The sequence below is a fragment of the Pteropus vampyrus genome, unplaced genomic scaffold, assembly GCF_000151845.1.
Source record: "Pteropus vampyrus isolate Shadow unplaced genomic scaffold, Pvam_2.0 Scaffold20, whole genome shotgun sequence".
NCBI lineage: Eukaryota > Metazoa > Chordata > Mammalia > Chiroptera > Pteropodidae > Pteropus > Pteropus vampyrus.
Window position 1 is genome coordinate 5,080,489 of NW_011888801.1, and position 23,711 is coordinate 5,104,199.

A 23,711-nucleotide genomic window follows, 5' to 3' on the forward strand; every position below is an offset into this window, starting at 1 on the left:
ACACATGGCCAATACACATATTAAAAGATGCTCAAGATCACTATTCATCAGAGAAATGTAAAGTAAAACCACAATGAGATATCACCTGACATCTGTCAGAATGGCTATCATCAATAAATCAAAAATAAGTGTTGGTCAGAATGTGGACAAAAGGGAACCCTCATACATTGTTGGTGGGATTGAAAATTGGTACAACTGCTATGGAAAATAGTCTGGAGGTTTCTCAAAAAATTAAAAATGGATGTAATTTTTGACCCAGCAATTGCACTTCTGAGTATTTATCCAAAGAAAACCAAACAATAATTCGTAAAGCTCTATGCACCCCAATATTCATGGCAGTGCGATTTACTATAGCCAAGATATGGAAACAACCTAAATGCCCATCAACAGATGATTGGATAAAGAAGCTACGGTACATATATACAACAGAATATTACTCAGCCATAAGAAGAGATACCATTTGCTGCCATTTGCGACAACATGAATGGACCTTGAGATAATCATGCTAAGCGAAGCCAGACAGAAAAAGTTGAAAAGCACATGATTTTGCTTACATATGGAATATAAACCTAAAAGCAACAAATGAACAGGACAAATAAACAGAGACTCATGGACATGGACGATAGACTAGTGGTTACCAGAGGGTAGCGGGGAAGGGGTAAGGAAATTTAAATCATTTCTTCAATTAAAAAAATAAAATTAAATTAAAAAAAAATGAAATCCTACCATTTGCAATGACATGGATGGACCTAGAGGTTATTATGCTGAGTGAAATGAGTCAGAAAGATAAATACCATATGATTTCACTTATACGCGGAATCTAAGGAACAAAAAGAATAAACTAATCAAAAACTGATTCACGAATATAGAGGACAATTTGGTGACAGAGGGAATTGGGGATTGGGGGGCTGGGAGAATGGGGTGAAGAGTTAAAGAAGTACAAACCAGTAGTTGATAGACGGTTACAGGGATGGGGAGCACAGCATAGGGAATGCAGTTAGCATTAATGTAATGGCAAGGTAGAAAACAGAGGAGAGAAGGAGCAATTGGGGGATTGTTCTATAAACTATATAAATGTCTAACCAAATGTACTGTATACCTGAAACTAATAAAAAATTATTGGTAAAAAAGAGAAATGTCTGAACAGCTACTGCTGTCAGAACACCGTCACAAGACAAAGTTTCTGTAGTTGTCCTAGAGATGGCAGTGAATTTGAGGAGAAGGAAGGTTTTCTAGTCTGTGTCCTTGCCCAGAGAAGAATTCCCTTTTTCGGTTTCCCTGTTTCCCACCAATGGGCACCTCGACTATCTCCTGAAGCAGTCAGGGAGAAAATCTAAAACTGTTCATAGAATTCTAGGAAGAGGATGAAGCCAGACATCATCTGCAGTACCAGTCAGTACTAGACGAGAACATCATGGAACTGAAGGCCTCCAAAAGGACAGGACTGGTAAGAGTCTAGAAACCATTTCTTAGCAAGAGCAGCTACTCCAAGAGCGATATAACAACTGCCTCCCAAGAGGCACCTGGAGGAGGCTGCTGACTTATTCTCTTATGAACTAGGAAACAAAAATTAGGGACCAATGGTGAGATAGTAGAAAAGGGATCAGTTTTGTATAGGGCTGAACATCCTAATGGCTAGCTCTGTAGCAATGGAAGGTGGGCTGCTTTGAGTGGTAGTAAGGGAATGTGGCTGGAAGGATGTCAGCCAGGGCAGCCTGTCACTCAGTCTCCCAGGGATAGGAAGGCATCTCTACCTGGTAGGAAGACAGGACTGATGTCCTCTATGGAGGGACTCTTGTGTGCAGGTCTGCCACCTCTGGATTTGTATTAAAATTGAGAGTAGATATACATTCGTCTTCTAGTGATAGAGTCCAGAAGTTCTGTCTAATTCCTAAATGGGTCTGTGACCCAGAAAAGGTCAAGAACCTCTGCTCTTGGATCTCTTCCAACTCAATCATACTATGCTACCCATAAAGGGTTCTACATTCCTGAAAATTAAATGAACCAGGATGAGCTGATGATCTTGGAAGACCTGCCACTGCTTTAAGCACTATGACGGGCACCAAAGAGGACCTCAGAAAAATGGATATTATTATGGACCAAGCTTAAGTAGAAGAAACCAGCAAAAAGTACAAGACAGAGCACAAATGTTATATGGAGCACAGAAAACATACATATGGTTGAGGGAAAGGCTGAGATCTCAAAGGGGGTCCAGACTGGAGAGAATGCTGAAGGGACACTATGAGTCTGAGAACACAGCAAAGGTAGGAGGAAATCTCATCTATATTTATCATGATTCTTTTTATAGGAATGTCAGTAGCAGTGATGATTACTACTGCAATTGGGCAATATGCTCTAAGCACTTGCTATGTGCCAGGTACTGTGGTAAGCACTGGATCTGGAATTCATCTCTTAATCTTCACAAAAAGCCCTAAAACAGACACTCCTGTAATCCCTGTTTTAGTTCAGCAAATTGAGTTTCAGGTTGGATCACATGTCTAAGGTCACAGAACAAGTGGTAGAGCAGGGCTCTAATCTCAGGTCTGTCTGACCCCAAAGCCAAAGCTCTTAACCACTACCCTAAACCACCTCTACGGTGTCAACCTAGGTAAAGTGGGGTGGGGTGTGGTGGCAGTGGGGGCATGCCTGAGAGCCCAGCTTGATGTGCTAGACAAGTGACTCTTAAATGGAAGGGGGTTACCTCCTGGGCCAGGTCATCTAGGAGACTTTCCCAAACAAGATGCTTCTCGGGGCCTAGAGGAGAATCACTGCTAGCTACTGTGAAGAGTGTCAGAGTAGTCCTTGTCAAGCAAGGACAGTGGTTGCAGGTTCCAGGCAGAGAGCCAGTAGGGCAAAGTGCTGGTGGGATGTCAAGGAGGCTGATTTGAGAGCAGCAGAATGAGTGCAAGGGAGACTGCAAGTAAGCTGCACCCAAGAAAGCCTGGGTGCTTGGTCATGCTCACTGACCAAGACTGCTTGCCAGGCTTTTGATAGCTTTCTACATGGTCACCAGCCTGGAGTGTGCCCCACTTTCACACTGTAGGACAAGGAACTATTATTTTCCTGATGCCCATGCACGAGCACTTGCTCGCCTCTGGTTACTCCCTCTCATGTACAACTCCACAGTGTTGGTCATCAGTTCTTATCTATTCTTACTGTATACAAAGACTCTGGCCTCTGGCTCCACTATCATTACCCAGGTTCAGGGTCTGTTATCCCTATCCTTTTTCCCCCTCCTAATCAAAGCATAATTTATAAATAGTAAATTGTACACATCTTAAAGAGTTTGATAAATTTTTACACGTATACACCATTTAGATCAAGATAGAGAGTATTTCCATCTCCCCAAAAAGTACCCTGATGCCTCTCTTCCAGTCAGTATCAAGCTCTCAGCCCAGGGGTAATGGCTATAGTGCTGTCTATTACAACAGATCAGTCCAGCCTGTTCTTGGACTTGATCTCAGTGGAATCATATGCTTTGTACCCTTTTGTATAAAGCTACTTTCTCTCAGCAGGATTCTCAGAGTCAGCCAGGCTGTGTGTGTCAGTTCATTTCTTTCATTGCAGGGTAGTCTTCCATCGTGTGGATCTATGACCATCGTTTACTCTTCTGCTGACAAGTATCTGGGCTGTTTTCAATTTTGGTTTTATTAATAAATATGCAATGAACATTCTTATACAAATATTTTATGCACCTACTCCTCTTGAGTATATACCTAAGAGTAAAACTGTTAGATCACATAGTAAGTGTAGGTTTAATTTTATAAAAAATTGCCAAACTGTTGTTCAGAGCGGTGTGATAGTTTATATTGTTACCATCAATATATGAGCACCGGTTGCTCCAAATCTTTGCCAGCATTTGGTTTTCAGTTTTTTTACATTTTAATTTTTCTGCTGGACAGGGAGTGGGGGAGAGGGAGGATCAATTAGCATTTTCCTGTTGACTAATAACAATGAGCAATTTTTCATTTACTTATTGACCATTTGTGAAGTGCCAATTCAAGTCTAGCTCCCACTTTTAAAACTTGGGTTTTTTCTTTTTACTAATTTGTAAAAACTGCTTCCCACATTCTGAATATGACAGTCCTTTGTCAGATTTGACTTTTTTCTCCCCTGCACTCCATGGCCTGCCTCTTCACTTCTGTAATGGTGTCTTGCAGTGGGCAGTCAGGCTTTTCCAGAATTTCACCATTTATTATTCATCATGTCCCTTTCCTGCTCAAAACCTTCAACAGCTCCACACTGCCCAGAGCAGGCTGCCCTCTACAGTGTGGTCTCAGTTGTTTGTCTTTTCTACAGCATAGGCCTGCACGTCAGTTGTGGTGGCTAGAATTCCTGTTCCATCATCTTAGGCAATGCTGTCTCTAGGGATGTTATGAGGACTAAACGTGAGGCAATCCATGTTAAGAACTTGAAACAGTGCATATGTGTAATAGCAGTCACCAAATGCAAGGTGCTTTTATTAGCACTCTTTGGTCTTTCAAACAAAGCCTAAGCTTCAGAATGAGCCTAGGCACTGTCACCTGAACTTGCCAAGCTTGCTGCCCTTGACTCTTTAAACTCTACCCATGTTTAAGGCCCAGATCAAATCACACCTTTGCAGGCTTCCCTAACCAAATCCAAAGTGACACCTTCCTCTTGATTTCCCACTGAACTGTCTTTGCCATTCGTGTGCCAGCACTCTGCCTTATGAGTTACAGGTTAATGGCTACTGATATCTAAACCGTGGATCCTTGTGAGCAGATGGTCTTGCAGCTCCTGATGCTTCCCCATAGGTCTCATAGAGTTTGGTACTCAGTAGCCACTTAACTAATTTGTTAGTTTCAAATATTATTGGTTCTAGACAGTACTATGAGAATTAAGTACAAATCAAATTCAGAATAAGGCAATACAAGCAACTTCATAAAATTCTATTGGTTAAGTTTGTGCCAATGAAAGTAATGGGAATTGCCTACAATTTCTTCTGTCTCGTTATCCAAGGGAGAAATGGTCTTTCAGTTTATATTCTACACAGCTATAATTTTACAATCTTTTACAATAGAAATGTTAACACATTACCTGTACGATTAAAAATCTGTTACAAGGCCAGTCCATATTAAACTCAGTGCTAAATACTTGTCACATGAAATATTCCTGGAGATCTAACTTAAATGGACTTCTTATGGAAGGTGTGTATATCAGAAAGGGCAGGAACAGAGTGTGTGTGTTAGACCTGGGGGTGTGTAGGGCGGGGCAGGAGAGGGCATGCATGCATATCAGACTCACCTGTGCCCTTCCCAGCAGGGGCTCTACTTCTTTGTTATGCTCAATGGCAGTCTCAAAAGACTGAAGGAAATTTGATACCATAGGATCCACCACTTTTTTGTTGGTTTTGTATTTCTCATGAATTATCTTCAGTAATCCACATTTCTTTACAGTACCTATAAGAGTTAATTTATTTGTCAAGGTTAAAAAAATTAGGTTCTTGGTAAAGCTGGTCTGAGGTTGCAGTCTGGTTAATGAAATTACTGAAACCGCTACAGCAATGAGGGATAAGAGGTGAAATTCCTAACACTGCATCAGTTGCTAGGCTCTAATGCCTAAATTTGCAAGAAAAAAGTTGACTCTTGAAACATTCTGTAAAACTAATAAGCTAAGCAGAAAAGAGAGAATGAAAAGGGATAGCACTAAGCCTTTCATACACTCCACTCACCATTAAAAGCGCCACAGTGATGGCAGATGTTTTTCTTTCGGCACTTATCAGAAATTTTCTTCTTCAGTCCTCGCTTCTGGAGGTAGGTCAGGCCAGGCCTCTTTAGATAATCCAGAAACTGCTTCTTCTCCTCCTGGGACAGCATGATGTGGCAGCAGGTTTTGCAGATCATCTTTTAAACATTAAACAAAATAGATAATAGAATAAGAGAATGAAAAAAATCTTTTCTTTTCTTTTTAAAATGCCACCTCTACCCCTTGTCCAGGAAACTCAGAACTGAGTTAATGTAGGGAGGAGGCAAGAGAACTAAAATGTTAAATCAAACTATACACTGAGACTGCAATATACTGATCAGCCTTGCAGCCAGATCACAAGGAAACCTGAAGAAAAAAAGGAAAGTTTCTGCTGGGATTGCTAACAATCCATTTCCCCACACTGTGACAGGAAAACAAGAAAAACAGAGTCTTTAAGTGGCAGCCTACACAAAATAAAATCATTCATTCCCTATGGCTAAAACCATAGGGAACCTACAGATTAAAGGCTGGGAACTGCCAGCTGGCCTTACAAGCTACTTTTTCATGCTACATACTCTTATCCTTCCTCACTGTATATCCATTATCAAAGTAAAATGGGTAAACAAAGACTTTAAACTGTAACTCAAAGGAACTAAAAACTGATATATAAACTGGATTTCCCCACTAGAAACTTTTATCTCCTTGTCTAGGCTTTTTGTCTTGCTTTTTCTTGTCTCTGCTTTTCCCCTTCTAATAAATCTTCCTTTTGACTCTAACTTGGGTGTGTATCTGAATTCTTTCTTATACTCTGCAAAGAACCCTCTTCTCTCTCAGTGTGGGGCTTGAGTTGCCCCTCCACACAGGGGAATTTGCCCTGTCCTACATCAAAGTGACCACATGCACAGATCTACATAAAGATATGCACAAAGAGGCAGCCCATGTTCACCAAATTCTAGCCACAGTCCAAGATGGATGGGAGAATTTTTATTAGCTTTTATTTTTTTCTTTGTGCTGTTATGTATTGCTTGAATTATTTTTTACAATGTACGTCTATTACCTACTCAAGAAAAATCAAGGAATAAAGAACCTTTAAGCAATTAATTTATTGCAAGATGAAGTATTATGTGTTTAGTATAAAATTTTTCCCTAGATGTATCCCCCATCACTTACAATTCCTAAGCTCATGCCAATGCCCCTGTTCGAAAACTCCCAAGTTCATGCCTGGGAAATGAACACAAAAATGTTTACCTGTAAAATGCCTATAACTGCTCTGAAGTATCCCACATGAAAACACGGCAGTTCCAAGTCAATGTATCCATAGTGGCCCAGACAGTCAGCCAAGTTTTTTCCACAGGTTTCACAAGGACGATCCTTCTCACTTGTACCCTTTGGGAAAAAGCACACCCAATAATCGATGGAGACCACTGGACAGGAAAATGAAACCAGTCCTCACAGGTGGACAGATGACTCAGAATCAGAATCACCTCGGAAGCTAAAGTGTTTTCACATTCGACTGACCAAAAGTGGGAGTCCCGGAGATATGCAGGGGAATAGGGGAGATGGAAAGGAACCCTTGCTTCTACCAATCTGATAAACCATTGATTTCATCGGCAAATCAAAACACATGGAGCTAGGAAGGGGCAAGGCCTTACCATCCTATGATCAAGCACCCCATACAGCAAGGGGGCATGGTTGTTGTCCTGGCTGTACAGGTTCTTACTCACAACCTGGATATGTGCCTGCTGACGCATCTCCTCGGGCGACTTCATTCCAAAACAGATGTGGCTTCTGGAATGGAAAGAAACAGGAGAACAATTACATCAAAACCACTTACCAAAAATGGTGATTACACATGTCCCGCCATAATCAACTATGTCCTTCCAGCTCTCTACAGGCTTTGCTCCCTCGTTACTAAATATATTCACACTTCTCCCATTTTTCCTTGGTAAGCATCCCTTCCTCCTGATGGAATCATTTCTATTCTCACTATCAAATAAAATAGTGCTCCCCAAGGTCACCAAGTCCACCTGCTTGCTACTAAATCCAATATAGTCTCATTTACCTCTCTGTAGTATTGGCAGTGAACTCCCCCTGAAATGTTTATCCTGGAATATCTTCTTCTCATCACTTTGGTGACACCATACACTCTTTGAGTTTTCTTCCTCACTCTGGCTGTTCCTTCTTAAGTAGTCTTTGTGAACTCTTCTTCAATTGCCATCCCAAAAAATGTTAGCATCTCTCCCTATGTAGGGTTATAATCCTCATCCTATTTTCTTTTCATGCCACATATTCCTCCTGAGTAATTGTGTTACTCAAGTATATGTTGATATCTGTCTAATCCCTATCTATAGGATAGCAACTTCTACTCAGCTGGAGATTACATAGACATCTCTTCTGGACAACTACACTTGGATATCCCACAGGTACCTCAAACTCAACATATCTAAAACAGAACCCAATGCTTTCTCCTGCATCTGCTTCTTCATTGATTTTTCCCACCAGTTTGGGGGTTTACTATATATATGCCACGCACCATCCTGAGTGACCATTTGAAGTAGAGCATAACTAGGGCAAGGGTCCTAGGGCCAGCACAAGCTTGGCATTTTCAAGGAACCAAATAAAACCAGTATACTAGAGCACAGAAAGTTAACAGTACAAGACGAAATCAGTGAGGTGTGCAGGGGCCAGGTCACAAAGGGCTTGAGAACTTTGGTAGGAAATTTAAATGCTGTGCAACGTAAAGCTGCTAAAAGATTTTAAGCTGAAGTGTGAAGGATCTATCCTGCATCTTAACAGAGTTACTTGGGTTACTTTGTGAGAACAGATTACATCTGAATACAGGCAGGGGATTGGAGTGAGTGTGAGAGTCCAACGTGAATATGAGGAGACCACCTGGGAGAATTCATCCAGGTAAGACACACGTTAACCATTCCAGTGAATGGCATCCATTCACACAGCTGCTCAAACAAGAAATTCTGTGTGTCAAACTCAATTCTCCCTTACCTAATCCCTACCAATTTTATACTCTAAACACCTGATACCCACTTCTCTCCAATGACTCTACCACTCTAGTGCATGACATTATTATCCCCTGCCTGGATCCCTGCAGTGGCCTCCAAGAGTACTCTCTTGTTCTGTTCCTCAGAGAATCAAGAGATCTTTCAGAAGAAGTGTTATCAAGACACTCACTTGCTTAATTAAAATCCTTTGTCATTGCCTGCAAGATGACTCTGGAACACAAGTTCAAATCTCCTGTTTCCTTCTTATCACCTACCCTATCTCCCTCTAACATGCTCCTTGAGGAAGGCTGTTTGGTCTGCTTTCTTCTGCCTGAACCCCTTTCCCATTCGGTGCTCTCAGAAGCCCCTATGCCTATCCTTGTCCTTGCACTTGTCATACCCAACAGTTGACCTACCTTCTCCAAACAGACTAGGCAGTAAGATCTTATTCTTCTGTTGTACTTTTAAGGTTACTGGGCCTAGCACACAGTACCTTCTTCAGAAATGTCTCCTGCAAGAACGAGTCAATTCATTTTTCTACTGGGAGATCTGAGGAGAGGCCATGACCTAATAAATAAGCTCTGAAAGAGAAGGCCCAGAACAGCAGCCTCACTTCTAAGACTGCTATCCACCATGTGCCAGTGAACCAGCTATCTAGTTGGCCACTCTATCCTTTTGGTCAGCAATATTGCCTCCTTGTCATGTGCTTTGTAGCATAACCATAATTAGAAAGTCCCTGCCCCCCAGACTGCTCCCCACGCTGCAGTGGCAAAAGATTCGCGGCAAGAAAAGGATAATCGTTTGACCCTGAGAGAACTCGAGCTTCGGCCCAGGGTGTACGCATCGCCAAGGCTCACGCCACATCCCGCCTTCTCCGTCCAAGCCCAGGGACCACCATGGCCTTCAGTCCCCTAGGTGCTGAAATGCCCTCTGCCTGATTAATATTCTTTGACCTACCCTGATAATTCTGACCTTTGCACATACCCTTCACTTATCCCTGGCCTGCCCCTTTTAATTGACCCTCGTCTCTGACCCTTCGAGAACCAGGACCCCTGACCTCGGACCCCTCTGCCCTTAATTTCTCCGCCCTTTGGCCATTCTTGTTCATCTTACATTTTTTTGGCCACATCCGTCTCCCGGAACTGCTCCTTCACCATGGTGACAGCTGCCGCAGTACCCTCCTCGAGACTCGGGGGAGTGGGGTAGAGAAACAATCCTTCCCGCACCTCCAAGTGTAACTTCTGGAGTGGTTACTAACACATCGGCGGGATCCTTTCGGCCACCGTAAAGCGCCTCACGTGGTCGCTTCCTCTTCCGCTACTCGCCGGCGCGTCTGTTAAGAGAGGCTTCCAGCGCTCAGCTTTTTGCGTTCTCCCTGCACCGCCTTCCAGCGGCACCCCCTTCAAACTGCAACGAGTCCTGCGCGTATTTTCAAAATCTCCTTTCTGTTCCGTATCTCCAGGTCATGTCACCTGTAGAGCAACTACAAAACATTGCCTAGGAGTTTTAGACAACCAGAGAGCCAAAAATTGCATAAAGCGGAAAATCGTTCTTATCAACATTTATACCATCTTAATTAAGAGCCTCCAATTGTGTTAAGAAAAGGTGGAGGCTAAAATGAACCCGCCCAAGGAACAGAAGGCACCATCTGGACAACCAACAAAAGAAATAAACAGGGCAGAAAACACTACATGCTCTTCCAGTTCACAAAGTATTTTGAAAAAAAAAATTAAATTCATATTTTGATTACAAAAACAGACGCTGAATTGTCAGTTTAGAGTGAAAAGTGAGCTCTAGTGGTGAACTAGGGGAACAGAATGAGGGGAGAATAGGAAGAGATCATTCACGTGTTGAAATAAATTGCTCACCTACTGTCTGCGACAATCTACGGGAGGTGATCCTAGTGTGACATCTTAGTGTTTGAGACTAGCAAGGAAATCACACCACCATAGGACTCAGTGCTACAGAAACCTGAAATTTCTTTACTGTTTGTGAGAAATTCTAAACAGAACCCAACAGAGTGTTTCAAGGTCTTTGCATTTTAAGAAGGAATGCAATCTCATTTTTAGACTCCATGGATCCCCACTAGTAAAACCATAACGTCACAAAGAGCAAAGCAAATCAGATTTTCCTGACCTATTTCAGCAGTTAACCACTTAATATATTTTGAAGTAATGTTGACAATACTATACTAACAAGATTTGATGAGTGACTACAGGTTAAACGGTTAAAGGCTCTGGACTCACAGTGCCTCCATGGAAGTCTAGGTACGACCACTGAAAAGTTGTGACCTTGGTAAAGTTATTTAATCTCATTGTGTCATATTTCCCCATCTATAAAAGGGGTAAGTAATAGGTACCCTATTGGTGGGAATGTTAAATAGCATAATAAAGGTAAATGTAATTAGAATGTAACAGGCACATAGCAATCATTCAATGAATATTCACTTATTCTGAAGAATATATGAAAGCTGCCCTCAAAGCCTGCACCATGGTCCACACTAACTTTTGGGGAGTTCTTTCCTAACGACTTTCTTAGAACAAGCACTCTTATTATGTTTTTTATCTTTACATATATGTTTCACCTTGAATAACCTAATTTCTGGATAAAGCAAGTGCTTATAAAAAGCTCATTTTTTTTTTTTTTGGTAAGGATTAAGAATTAAAGATAAATTTAAAAGTTTTTTATTTTTAATCAGAAAATCAACAAAGAATATCAGAAAAATCATACTTAGCAATAAATCAAAATGGTCAGTTTTGTGTACTTGAAATAAAGGTTTCGAGTCAGGGTTTCTGCAGCTTCTTTAGCTGTAAAATGAGGAGACCGATCAATAGGGCCTTCTAAGGAACCTTCCAGCTTTACGGACCTCTAACTCGGAGGGAGATAATTTAAACCATAATTCGGTTTATCGGAATTTTAAGTATGCACAAGTCAGATACGTAACAAATTGAACTGAAATTGAACACGTGCTTGCGTAAATCTAGTCGGCCCGAGCTGTTCCGCCTCCGGATTGGCCAGCCCGGGTGTAGCCAAAGATCGATGAGGCGGGGCCTTAGGCACTTTCAATCCGGCATTTGCGTGGTCGACCTCGCAGTGCGGCCACGCCCCCACGCCGGCACCGCCCGGGGTCCTTCCGTACGCATTGATATGATTGGCCGGCGAAGAGTGGCTCTCTTTTCCTCCTTGGCTGCTTGAAGGCCTTCTGCCATCATGGTGAGTTTCCACGGACCGGTGCAGTCATCTGCTGCATATCCGAGCCATCCTTCGTCCTCCGGTCTTGCCGTCTGTGGTATAGATGCACGAAACCTGGTTGCTCATCTCTGGCCGTGTCTGACAGAGGCCGGTTTCCGAGGCTCCCGGAGCCGCTGGCTGGGCGTCCAGACTGCGCTGCTGATCCGGACACGCCGGGTTTCAGAGTCGAAGGCCTGGGGACAGAGGGAGCGGTTGCTGTGTTTGTTGGCTTCGTGAAGCCTAGTGGTTGGGGTGGAGTGGGGTGAAACATATCGCAGTTGCAGTCGCAACTTGGGATAGGTGGTTTGCAGGTGATGGCAGCCCAAGAGGTGAAGAGGGTGCCAGCAGCGCCCGGGCGAGTTGCAGTAAATGAAACCATTCTCACGTGTAAGCTAGAATGTTGTCAGCTGACTGAATCTTGTTTGACAGTGGGGAAACTGAGGCCCTGAAAGAGACTTGCCTTGTAACTAGTTGGCTCCGTCATTCGAAAGGTTCACTAGCTTTTAATTTTCCTCCATTTGCGAGCCGTTTTTTTTTTTAATCCTTTTTCTTAAAAGAATTTAGTACTGTTGAAGTAGACTTAGTGTGGTTTTTCGAACAAATTGAAATCTAGCAACCATTCGTTGCCATGCCATGAAAGCCTCCCCTTCTCCATCTTTTTGATGAAATTTTTCTTTTTTCGTCAGTGTAAACATGGTAAATTGCTCACATTACTTAGTAATGTGTGAGAGAGAGCTATTGGGCCATTCAGAAGGAATACTGTTTTATGGGCTGTAGAGTTGGACATTCAAGAAGGGTAGTTCACATGCAGTTAGTGCAACGTTTGTGTCAAATTTGTGCAGGGTGCTGTAAACACAGTGCAGTGACATGTGAGTCTCAATTTTGCTCCAGAGAAGTGGTTCTTATGGGGGGTGATTTTTGCCTCAAAGGGGACAGTTGGTAAAGCCTAATGACATTTTTGGTTAAAACTGGGTTGTGGGGGTACTACCAGCAGCTAGTAGTTAGAAGCCAAGGTTTCTACTAAACGGCCTACTTAAAATGCTTAGGACAGTTCCCATAACACAGTTTTCTGGACCAAGAGGTAAGCAGTGCTGAGAGGTTGAGAAACAATGGTCCAGAGTTTTTCCTATAACAGTGAAGTAAGCTTTACACAAAGCTGTTGAGTGCATTTTCTTGGGACTGAGTTTGTGTGAGATGTGTCTTGTGGGTGAGGAGGAGATGGGACTTTGTGCCTTTTTTCTTTTTATTGAAGCTTTCTTGCTACTAGTCCATGTGATTCTTGAACATTTGAAATGTGGCTCTTCCTGGAGCTTAAGAATTGGCATTTCAAATGTTATTTAATTATTTACATGGTTAGTGGCTACTAATTTGGGCAGTGCAGTTCTAGATCTTGGAAAATCACAGCAAGGCGAAGAAAAAGTTGAGTAGTTTTATTAACTTGTGTGTTATATTTTCAGAATGACACAGTAACTATTCGGACCAGGAAGTTCATGACCAATAGGCTACTTCAACGGAAACAAATGGTAAGACAGGAGTACATCCAGGTTTGATTAATTGTTCTTTGCTTTTAAAGATGTTTCATTTTAATAAATACTAAACTTGATACTTCTTTTTAGGTCATCGATGTTCTTCATCCTGGAAAGGCAACAGTACCTAAGACAGAAATTCGGGAAAAACTAGCCAAAATGTACAAGACCACACCAGATGTCATTTTTGTATTTGGATTCCGAACCCATTTTGGTGGTGGCAAGACAACCGGCTTTGGCATGATTTATGATTCCTTGGACTATGCAAAGAAAAATGAACCCAAACATAGACTTGCAAGAGTAGGTATCCTCATTTTCATCAGTTGCTAAAGCGTTTTCAATAACATTGTATTGTAGGTGCAGTGGAATGCGCTAGAGCAAGCAGTCTGGGGAGGGACAGCATATAGACCTAAAGAACTCTTAAAGAGAAAAGGTTCTTTGATAAAGGCTCAGGTAGAGTATGGGAGTTCAGAGGTGGGGTCTGTAGCATTTGAGGAGGTGGCATCTGAGCTGGGTTTAGAAGGGCAGATAAAGTGTGTGTGGAGATAGGAGCTGGAAGTAGGGATGAGTTTAGAATCGTAGGTTGGCACCAAATAAAGTGAGATTCTTATTACTAAAGGTTTGAGTTTGGACTTAACTCTCAAAGGTAGCCAGCAACCATGAAAGTTTTTTGATACTTCCTGAGTTCTAGGCACTAGAATGAACTACAGCAGTGGACTCGACAAGTTTGCTAGCTTACAATCTAGGTAGTAAACTAGCAAATGGATTGTAACTTTGAAGTACTTATGTTTGTTTCCTTTTAACCCCTTCTTTCTGCTATTAGGTAAATCTTTTTATAAAAGAGCTGTGACTGAAATCTTGGTGATGTGGTAGATGCTGCACTCTTTAAATTGAGTAGTCTGGGAGGCCTTGCTGAGGAAGAGACATTGTAGCTGAGATCCTTGTAAAGATTTGGAAGCAGTCCTCTAGGCAACAGGAATATTAGCAAGTGCAAAAGTAGACAGTGAGAATGAGTAGATTATAACAGTCTCCAATGGGGTTGGGGGAAAGAGCTCTTGGTAAAGGCTTTTCTGTCAGCTGGGAGTGATTGAGATGAAATGGAAGAGACCCTGAAGGGAAGCCAAAATGGGGATCAAGGCTGGACAGTAGTAGTTCTCTAATCTTACCATTCACCTGTGCTGTTGTTCTATACATAGTTTCTTAATTTAATGATCCTTTCTGCATTATTAGTTTCTTAATTTAATGATCCTTTCTGTATTAAGCAAGCATTATTAAGTGTACTTAAAAAGTTTTGATTTGAGAAGCTGCATTTCTTGAGCTCCAGCCTGGTTCATTTCCTTGCCAGATTAGTGGGTGATGATAAGTTGATGTTTGCAAGTCACCTCTCTATATATTTCTTTCTCCTTTAGCATGGCCTTTATGAGAAGAAAAAGACCTCAAGAAAACAGCGAAAGGAACGCAAGAACAGAATGAAGAAAGTTAGAGGGACTGCAAAGGCCAATGTTGGTGCTGGCAAAAAGGTACAGTTTATCAAGGAAAATACAGAAATGTAAACTGCAGGTCTTTAGTTTTTAGAAAGTAGGAGTTTTATTTTTTTTTAATAACCTTTCTTAATGTTTCTTTTTTCCCCACTTCTTCTGGATTACAGAAGGTAACGTGTTTTGAGAAACCACGTAATATAGTATCTTAACATCTCAGTAGAGTAGCTTCTCCCACAGTAGCTTTGCCACAGCTCACAGATTAGCACAACACGGGCCACATCGGTTCAGTGATCCTGGTGGGGGTGCCTTGCAAGCTCTATCAGGAATAGTTTTCATTTTACTGCTAATTGGCATGGAGTTAAAGGGGGAGCAGATCTAGTTCCCTGAGACATAACTTACTTTAAAGTGGACAACTGGTTTAAGAAGCAGTAGAATCAGTGTGGCCCATGTTTTCTTGGCATGCTGGAGAGGCAGCTGATATGAAATCTAGATTGCTTTCCTCTCCAGTTAGCCAAGACTTAAATGATTTTAATGATAAGCAGCTTTTTACCAGCTTTGCCTATCTAATTGCAAATAATTGAATGGAATTAAGGTGTTGGTTTGTTAAATTAACAAATAATCAAGTGTTCTATGAATTTTTTTTTTTTGCCTTTTCCCTCTACTTTCTTGGATTTCTTGTTCATCAGAAATGAAGTATCTAGCAGGTACTGAGATTGTGAGCACGATGTGGGGATGCATCACCTTCACTGAGTTTGCTTTGATGCTTTGCATGTTGGCATTTGAACGACAATTCTATAGTATGGTCTAGTATAACACCACTGCTATGTATTAAAGTAGTATATTATGAACAAAAGAGAGAAACTTTTAATCACACTTTGGAAGCTCAAAAATGCATGTTACATTATGAAGTGACCCAGTGGAGAAAGGTGGATACCCTCCCTACTAAGTAGGCACCTTTTAACAACACTTGCGAAATGCTGTGTCCCAGAGTTATATACCCAGCAAATGGCTTTAGTTAATAAGGGTCCTGGGAAGGGCCTCTCATCCAGTTACAAGCAGTCTTTCCCTTGAGGACCTTGGAGACTGGTTGATTCTCTGGCAGCTCTGATAATAAACTGATCCAGGAAATCTGACAAAGCCTCTGTCCTGGGATCATCCACTCTAAGCCACCTTTTACTATCTCCTTTACTATTCTATTGTTTTTTTATTGATCTCCAACTTCACCTGATAGTTTTTAATTGAAAAATTTCCAATATAATTGTACATTCGCATTAAAGCCTTTGATAAATATGTTTTCCCTACAAATATTTGGTCAGAATGGTCCACTACCCATTTTAAATACATTTTTGCATATTTAAGCAGCCTAAACCAGTAACGTGTAAGTAAAGGGGGTTGGATCTGGGCTAGGGTAGTAGGGTTTTGAAATAGTAGTGGTCACTGCCCCTGTGTGCTTCCTTTATCTATGACTCTGCCAGGCCAGTCAGTAAACCTGGTTGGCCTGCCCAGAATTCTAATCACACTGACTTCCCAGTGCCATGGGGTTATAATGATGACAAACCACCTGAAGAAATACTTGCTGCTTAGAGCCACTCCCTGTTTGTGAGGCTTATACCTGTTGACAGAAGTCCTAGAGGTTACAAAAAAAATCAATGTTTGTCTTATTTAGATCTGAAAGATATTTAACATTTTTTTTATTTAGCTCTTGGGCTTCATGTATTAATACTAGGAGGTGACAAGTGCAGAGGGGCTACCTGTGGGGGACCTGAGCCATCACTTCCTATTTCAAGTAGCACTGATGCATTTCATTAGCACTGCTCTGAAAACCTGTCTGGAAAATGAATGCGTAAAGGAGCACACGTATTTTTTTTTTTGTCTCAAAAGGAGTTAAGCATATTAGTGTTACTTTTATTTCAGGTTTTGCTAAGATATTTGATCTACCTTTTGGGTGCAATAAGTTATTTTAAATTGAGAATAAATAGTCTTATATTTGAAGAACTGTTGAAGCATTTTTACTTTAGCTAAATTCTGCCTCTTTTTAAATACCAGTTTACACTACTTTTATTGGCTGTGAATGGTGGCTTTTAACGTATTGAACTGAGACAGGTTTTAAAAGACTTGCTCCATCATTTAGAGCTCTCTCTTTGTGGTTAACTTATTTTAGCCTGGACTGATTAACAGGTCTGTCAGTGGTGCTAGTGTGCCCAGCATAGTGATGCTGGGCAGAGCAGAGGGGCCAAGACTCAGGTATGCCTATTTCATCATCTGTAGGCAGTGGCTACCTGAGTTGGCACTACCATAATCTCTTTATTGTGAAGCATAATCTCTTTATTGTGAAGCTGTTACATCGCTTTATTTGTATAAGAACCATGGTAATCAGGCAAGGTAGTCTTAAAATTGGGAGAAATAAAAAATCAGTGTGTTGAAGTATTCTATATACAATTGCAAAGAACAAAAGGATCAATATGAAGGTATTTGATTGCATGCACTTATATGCACTTTATTTTGGAGTTTGAAAAGGGACTATTAATGAATATTGTTTCTTTTCCCTCTTCCCTCCTTTCTCCCTTCCCTGCCACTGATTCAGTGAGCTGGAGATTGGACAACAGGTATAATTCAAGCTTTTCATTTAGATCACTAGACTTCTTGGTTTACTGATGCAGTAATTTAAATGTAGAGCATGTGAAATAGATTTAGAAGTAGATTTACAAATGTTCTCAAGAGTTTTAGCATCTTAAATGCTATTTGTGACATGGTTTTGCTTTTAAAATTTAGTAATATTTAATTTTTCATTCCTAACTTGATGTTTGTTTTATTAATTGATGCTTACATTGTTGTGATCGTTTAAACTTGACATGATTCCTGGTTACTAATATTTGTTTTGCATGAGTGTCATTAATTTTGGAGTTTGTCGAAGACTTTGAACTTTAATTTTTAAAGTTCAGTTCAGCAGTTGCTAATTTTTTTTTTTTTGATTCACAGAAGGAGTAAAGATTCGTCAGTGACTCTGGTGATCAGATTCTTCATGAGAGGATTAATAAACTAATAACTTTTATGTGTCTGGTTGTTTGAGAGTGTAATTAGTCTGCTGTTTAGCAGATTTAGATTGCCGCCCAAGGTCATGTGTTCCATTAAGCATTCACTGCAAACTTGGTATGATAGGGTGATGTTGGTCCTTTTTAATAGCACAAAGATGTCAGGTATAGAGTATGGGCAACATGGGAGCACATAGGACCAGTCTGGATGCTCGTGTTAATATTTGCCATTACTGTAGTTTCAGTCTCTGAAAGAGACACTTAAAATCGGAATTCTTTTTAGGTCTTCATAGAGCCCCACTACTTGTTACTGAAAAGATTATTTGCTGGTCTCAATAGAAATTAAAATTAGGTCACATTTTCATTTATCCTCAATAGGATGTCAAAATTATTTGCATTGCAGGTTTATGTTTGGGAAAAGTGAGTGCTTTATTATGAGTGGGGAACTTGAAAAATGTTCTAGTGTAATGAATATTTGGATGTAATTGCTTGGTAAATGTGATTATGCATGCTTTCTATGAAACATCGAGGGCTATGTAGTGCTACTTTTTCTTAGCCAGATGCTGATTATCAGTTGGCTTTTCAGGCATCGGAGTTAAGGGCCTGCACTGTATGTAGGTTATTGGTCAGTTGTGTAGGGTTTGGAGATTTGAGGAGTTGTTTTAGGGTTACTGTGTCAGTTGAGGTGCCTTTTGAGAGTATAGAATATGAGTTAGAGTGCTTGAGAGAGTGGGATGTGGGGAAAAGGTATTAATGGATATAAGGACTTTGCACTTGATCTTAGCCAAAAGGCCGAGACATGATGGCTTATGGATTTTGAATGCTATTTTATTCTCTGAAGTTGATTGGTTTATGCTTTAGGTGGGTCCATCTGGGAGTCAAGCTTACAAATGCTATTAAGAATCATGGCGGTGGATGAGATGCTCCAGAGAAACCTGGCTGGTTGGGTAGAAAAGGGATCCAGGAAAAAGCAAGAGTCATGGCAATAAGAAGGCATATCAGGTTTGTAGGAAGGAATGATATTTTGGAGAGGGTGGTTAGAACCCTCCACTGAAGGAACTACAGACTGTAGGGCAGGAATGTGAATAGACATGAGGGGCTGAATCTGCTGGTTGAGGGTGGGGTGAGCGTAGTTGCACCATTTGAGGTTATGCTGATGTGGCGTATTGAGTTTGTGGGACCTGTAGCCTGTTCGGTTCCCTTGCTAGGAAATCTGCTCTATGCTCTCTTGCTAGGACCAGAAAATACCAGGTGGTCTACTTGTATGTAGTGAGTGGACGAGTGGGCAATTTAGGCCTGCAAGCTTCAGTTTTCACCCAAATGACTAATGGGGGATGTGGAGTGTAGGGGATTTGAGGTGAGTGACATGTTTAAATGAGCAGTGCATGGAGGACAGGGCATTCATGCCTGGTGGCAAATGTTGTTGCAGTGAGGGGAATGCAGTTTGCTGTGACTGAGCTCAAGTGTAGGGGCAGAGGACTGGTGAGCAGCAATGCAGGGGCAAGACCGAAGGTGCTGGGAAAGGTTTTATTGGGCTGGCTGTGGGACAGGGCAGCAGGGGTGGGAGGGGTGTGGTCCCAGGAGCTGTTCACAAAGTTCAGGGGCTGGCTTAGTGGAAGCAGTGGAGCAGAAATTGAAGAGTAGGAGGTGGTTTTCAGAGTGGGATACTAGGGACTGATGGGAAGATAGAGGGCACAGCTGCTGGAGGCCTGAGTGGAGGTGAAGGTCGGCATCAAAGTCACAAAATGGTAGAGGCTTTTAAAATTGGAGTGAACTCAGGACAGTTTGTAGTCATTCAGCCAGTAGCCTCTTTGGCATTTTTTCACGGGAACTGCCTGGGCTGGAATGTTGCAGAAGTCACAAACTGGTAGTCTTGTCCATAAGCTTTGGTTAGACAGGCAAGGAATTTGATACTGGGAAGATTTTACCTAAAGATCCAGATTTCTAGCCTCTATCAGGAATTAATAGCTGGGCCACGACGGTAAGGTTTAGAGGAACCTTGGAATGGGTGTTTGTTCTCCAGTCTACCATGGCTTCTGCCCCTACAGCTATCCTGCCACCCTCATCTATCTGTTCTCTGATCTTGTGTCCCTTCTGTATGCTCCTTCCATCTAGTCCAGCTGAGAATCTGGGTAAGTTACTTGGCCCCCTGAGTAGGTTAACTTCTTTTTAAATTAGGGCTCCCTAGGGTACTTGTTCTGACCTGACCCAGGCTGTTTTGAAGCTCAAATGATGTAGCATCTGTGAGAAGAGTTTGGAAACTGAAGTGCTAAGCATCTGAGACAGGAAGCAGGGACTGCAGGAACTTTCTTTGAATCGTGTACAATTGTGCTGTTGCACTTCTGAATTCTTGGAGATTCAGCACTTTTTTGGACCTGACAGTAACCAGACCACACTCTGCTGTCAACAAGCTTTGAAAGGCCTCCATAAAAATGCAAAGTTGACTTTACTAATCAGTGTCAACAGTGAGGGAGGGAGAGCCATATCCCTTTCCTCAAGTTGTACTGGTTGGGGCTGTGGCTTTGTCAGAGTAGAAAGGATCTTTGAAGTGTGGCAAGAAGCCAGAGGTGGTTCTGAAAAGGAGGCAGTTCTAAAGAGTCCAGTGAATACTGGGGTGCTTCTTTACAGCTTGGCTTAGAGCTTCACCCCTAAGTTCCATTTGTAGCTGCAGGTGTCCTGGTAGGCAGCTTTTAACAGTGCTCTCCTGGCAGGATTATTTTGGGTTCTTAAAGGCAACATTTTTTGTTTTTTCTTTTTAAGTATTTAAGGCAAAAACTCCAATATTTTATAGTCTTGGAGCTGAGGCAGGTGCTATTCTAAACTATTACCTCTAGTCTGCACACTAACCCTAAGGCAAGTCTCACTGGACCCATCTTGGAGAGCATTTAAAGCAGTTAAGCAGCTCATCTTGCTAAGTGGTGGGGCAGGGATTGGAACAGTGGTATGACTAGTATCCATTGTGAAGCATTTATTCCTTGACTCATTTATTGAGCAGCTGTTATTTTGCTGGGCATATAATATATAAGACTCATAATTTGTCCACCTATGTGCTCAGCAAGGTGCCTGTTGCCAGGGAATTATTGAACAAGTCATTAGATAGCCAACTGACTTCTCCATTTACTGAGCTGTAATTACTGTCCTGGGAGATGGGTAAGAAGCAACCCCTGCCCTCAAAGCTCCGAGTTTAGCAGCTTACCCACTCTTTCAAGTCCTGGTTCCTTATGAAGAAACAGACTGTATAAATTGCATTGAGATAGGAATCCAGAGGTGAGAATCAGTGCAAGGGGCTGGGTCTTGGCTGGCTTCCAAGAGTAACACCAAATGAGGTAAGACCAGAGATCCCATTTGGGTCCGCGAAAAATGAAAAAGAACAAAAGAGTTGAGAATAGGCAGTATGAGGTAAGACCATTCATTCTGTCAGGGAATAGGGGATTGGATTGGATAGCATGGGAGCAGAGTGTTCAGGTAGGCATTTTCTTGTAATCAGTGAGCTGGAAGGTCCTGAGGTAACTGGAAGCTTCCAGCAGAGTTTGCATAGTGCATTTCTGATAGATACTCCATTTCGAAAATAAACCAAGTTGGCTGCAAGAGCACAGGAGTATCACTTGCTTCATTTATGCTGGTAAAGCAGGCTTCCCTGAGTTCTAGTCCACTTCCATTCACTCCTTGAACTTCCTTTATACCAGGTGTTGTAGAAGATACCCCCATAACAACAAACTGTCCATGGTCTGGTTGGGAGTTTTGGTACAAGTGAGGTTCTAGTGGGGAATGAGACTGGAGAGGTCAACAGGGAACAGGTCAGAGAGGACTATGTATGCCAGGCTATGGGTTTCTCATTCAATATTTTAGTCACATGAAAACATGCTGGAGAATTAAGTGTTCAACAATAGATTGCGTGTCCTTGTCACATGCTGAATTCTGCATGGGAGATACTTAAGCTGTTGCACTCCTTGTCGTGTACATAGGAGAGAGGATTTGTACAGGAGGTTAGGGGTTGATGAGATAGCATCCAAACAGTTTAGCTTGACAAAGGACTAGACTGGAATGAGGAGACAACTTTGATTCCCACCCAGCTTCCAGCCAGCTATCAATGAATGGGCAAAGGACTTCCCTTTTCTGGGCTTCCATTTCCCTTTATCTAGATGAGGTACAAGGGCTAGATGAGTAGTTCCCAAACCTGGCATGTGGGGACTTGTTCAAAACAGAAGTGCCCAGGCCTTTTGTCCCAGTTTCCAGAGTTACTAGTTTTGGGTGGCACCCAAACATCTGAAGTTTTAACATTTTCCAGGTGATGCTGTTGATCAGCTAGGTTAAGGGAACTTGAGCTAAAGAGTAAGGTCTCTTCTGCCTTTGAGAATTCTGTGTCTTAGAAGACATGGTGTCCTCAATAAATGGTAAATGAACAGTAACACTATTACTACTGCTAATAGTAATGACAGTTTTCTATGTGCTAGGTATATGGTAAGCATGTTGTATAAATTATTTACCTTTTATAACTACCTCTATGAAGAAAGTACTATTAACTCCATTTTACAGATGAGATCGAAGCTCAAAGAAGCTAAGGAACTTGGTCAAAATTATAGTTTTTGACATTCTGTGATATGTCTGGGGACATTTGTGGAACTCACTAAGGAGCCACTATTTACACTGAGTCTTGATGGGTGCAGAGAGTAGCTAAGGCAGTGATTCTCCCAATGTGGTCTTGAACAGGCAGCATCAGCATCATCTGGGAGCTCGTTAAAAATGTAAACTCTGAGGCCCCACCCCAGAACTACTCAGAAACTTGAGGATGGGGCCCAGCAATCTTGTTTTTAACAGGTCCTCTAGGTGATTATGATGTGGGCTGAAGTTTGAGAACCACTGAACCAGGGGGAGGGAGAGGAGGACATTCCAGAGGGAACAGTTGTGAAGACCAGGAAGGGCAGTAGTATAGGCCATCCTATCATTCATTACCCTTCCCTTTGGTGGAATAGAGTTCTAATGAGCCACATAGACTCCCACGAGGGGGCACTGTTGGCACAGGCTTGGATGCTGCTTGCTTTGTTTTCCTGGTTGCTCCCGTTGTGGAAGCATGAAAAAAGCCTGATGCCACATCAACTGGAGAGGTCACTCTTTCTTCTCAGAGAAGGTCTAATGGGGGTGATAATCTTGTTTATAGAATTCGGCCCTCATAGGGAAGCTCAACCTGTATGGCTTCCTGCTGTTCACATGTGCATGGCAATGTCTGTCCATCTGTGCTGCAGTGTCTCTGCAGATCCTGTACAGAAAGCATTCCTCTTGTAGCTGCCCAGCCAAAGGGCTTACGGTTTCTTTGGGAGGAAGAACACTAGAGCTTCAGAGGCCCAATTCTGGTTTAGTGTTCTCCCTTTAGTGCAATGCCTCTGTCTAGTTCTTTGACAATTTTGGGGGCCAGAGTGCTGGGTCATAAGACCTGTTTTCAAGCCTTAGCTCTGCCCCAACATTATGTACTGATCTCAGGCAAGTCCCCTTTCTTCTCTGGGACTCAGTTTCCTACTCTTTAGAGAATGGCACTGAGAAGGTGGCTTTCAGCATCTTTATCTCCACATGTGAAATGCTGCCCTGGCGAATGGAAACAGACTTGTCCTATTCAAAGAACTCAGATCGCAGGGCAGCTGTAAGCTCTGCTGCAATACATCCATCTCGTATATCCCTAAGTAAGCCTTAGCAGGAACTCAGTGCAAGGCAGTAACGTGGAACCTATCAAATTGGATTTTT

The 23,711-nt window shown here is 42.0% G+C and overlaps 2 protein-coding genes across 7 annotated transcripts in view; one reads left to right on the plus strand and one right to left on the minus strand.

Annotated features, from left to right (window-relative positions):
• POLR3A (RNA polymerase III subunit A) overlaps positions 1–10,011 on the minus strand; it is a 42,962-nt gene extending 32,951 nt beyond the window's left edge. The window contains exons 1-5 of the mRNA XM_023527990.1: positions 9,819–10,011; positions 7,359–7,494; positions 6,955–7,092; positions 5,693–5,864; positions 5,266–5,420 (exon numbers count right to left, since the gene is read on the minus strand). Of these exons, the coding sequence (XP_023383758.1) occupies positions 5,266–5,420; positions 5,693–5,864; positions 6,955–7,092; positions 7,359–7,494; positions 9,819–9,862 (645 nt within the window). The 5' untranslated portion in view covers positions 9,863–10,011. The remainder of the gene's footprint in view (positions 1–5,265; positions 5,421–5,692; positions 5,865–6,954; positions 7,093–7,358; positions 7,495–9,818) is intronic.
• Positions 10,012–11,769: 1,758 nt separating this feature from the next.
• RPS24 (ribosomal protein S24) lies at positions 11,770–17,999 on the plus strand. 6 transcript variants are annotated; one of them, XM_011355320.1, is made up of 7 exons: positions 12,291–12,323; positions 13,394–13,459; positions 13,553–13,762; positions 14,872–14,982; positions 15,111–15,113; positions 17,528–17,549; positions 17,923–17,999. In XM_011355320.1, the coding sequence occupies exons 1-6, from the start codon at positions 12,306–12,308 to the stop codon at positions 17,528–17,530; spliced, it is 411 nt and encodes a 136-aa protein (XP_011353622.1). In that variant the 5' UTR covers positions 12,291–12,305; the 3' UTR covers positions 17,531–17,549; positions 17,923–17,999. The 6 variants fall into 6 exon arrangements, with proteins under 6 accessions (XP_011353624.1, XP_011353622.1, XP_023383718.1 ...); XM_023527950.1 differs by lacking the exon at positions 15,111–15,113 and adding an exon at positions 15,630–15,647; XM_011355321.1 differs by lacking the exon at positions 15,111–15,113.
• Positions 18,000–23,711: the final 5,712 nt, after the last annotated feature.

What these genes read in the sequence shown, in the direction of transcription:
- RPS24 (XM_011355318.1), top strand. An exon ending in TACTTCAACGGAAACAAATG is followed by an intron (nt 13,460 to 13,552) that starts GTAAGACAGGAG and finishes ACTTCTTTTTAG; the next exon opens with GTCATCGATGTTCTTCATCC. An exon ending in CCAAACATAGACTTGCAAGA is followed by an intron (nt 13,763 to 14,871) that starts GTAGGTATCCTC and finishes TTTCTCCTTTAG; the next exon opens with CATGGCCTTTATGAGAAGAA.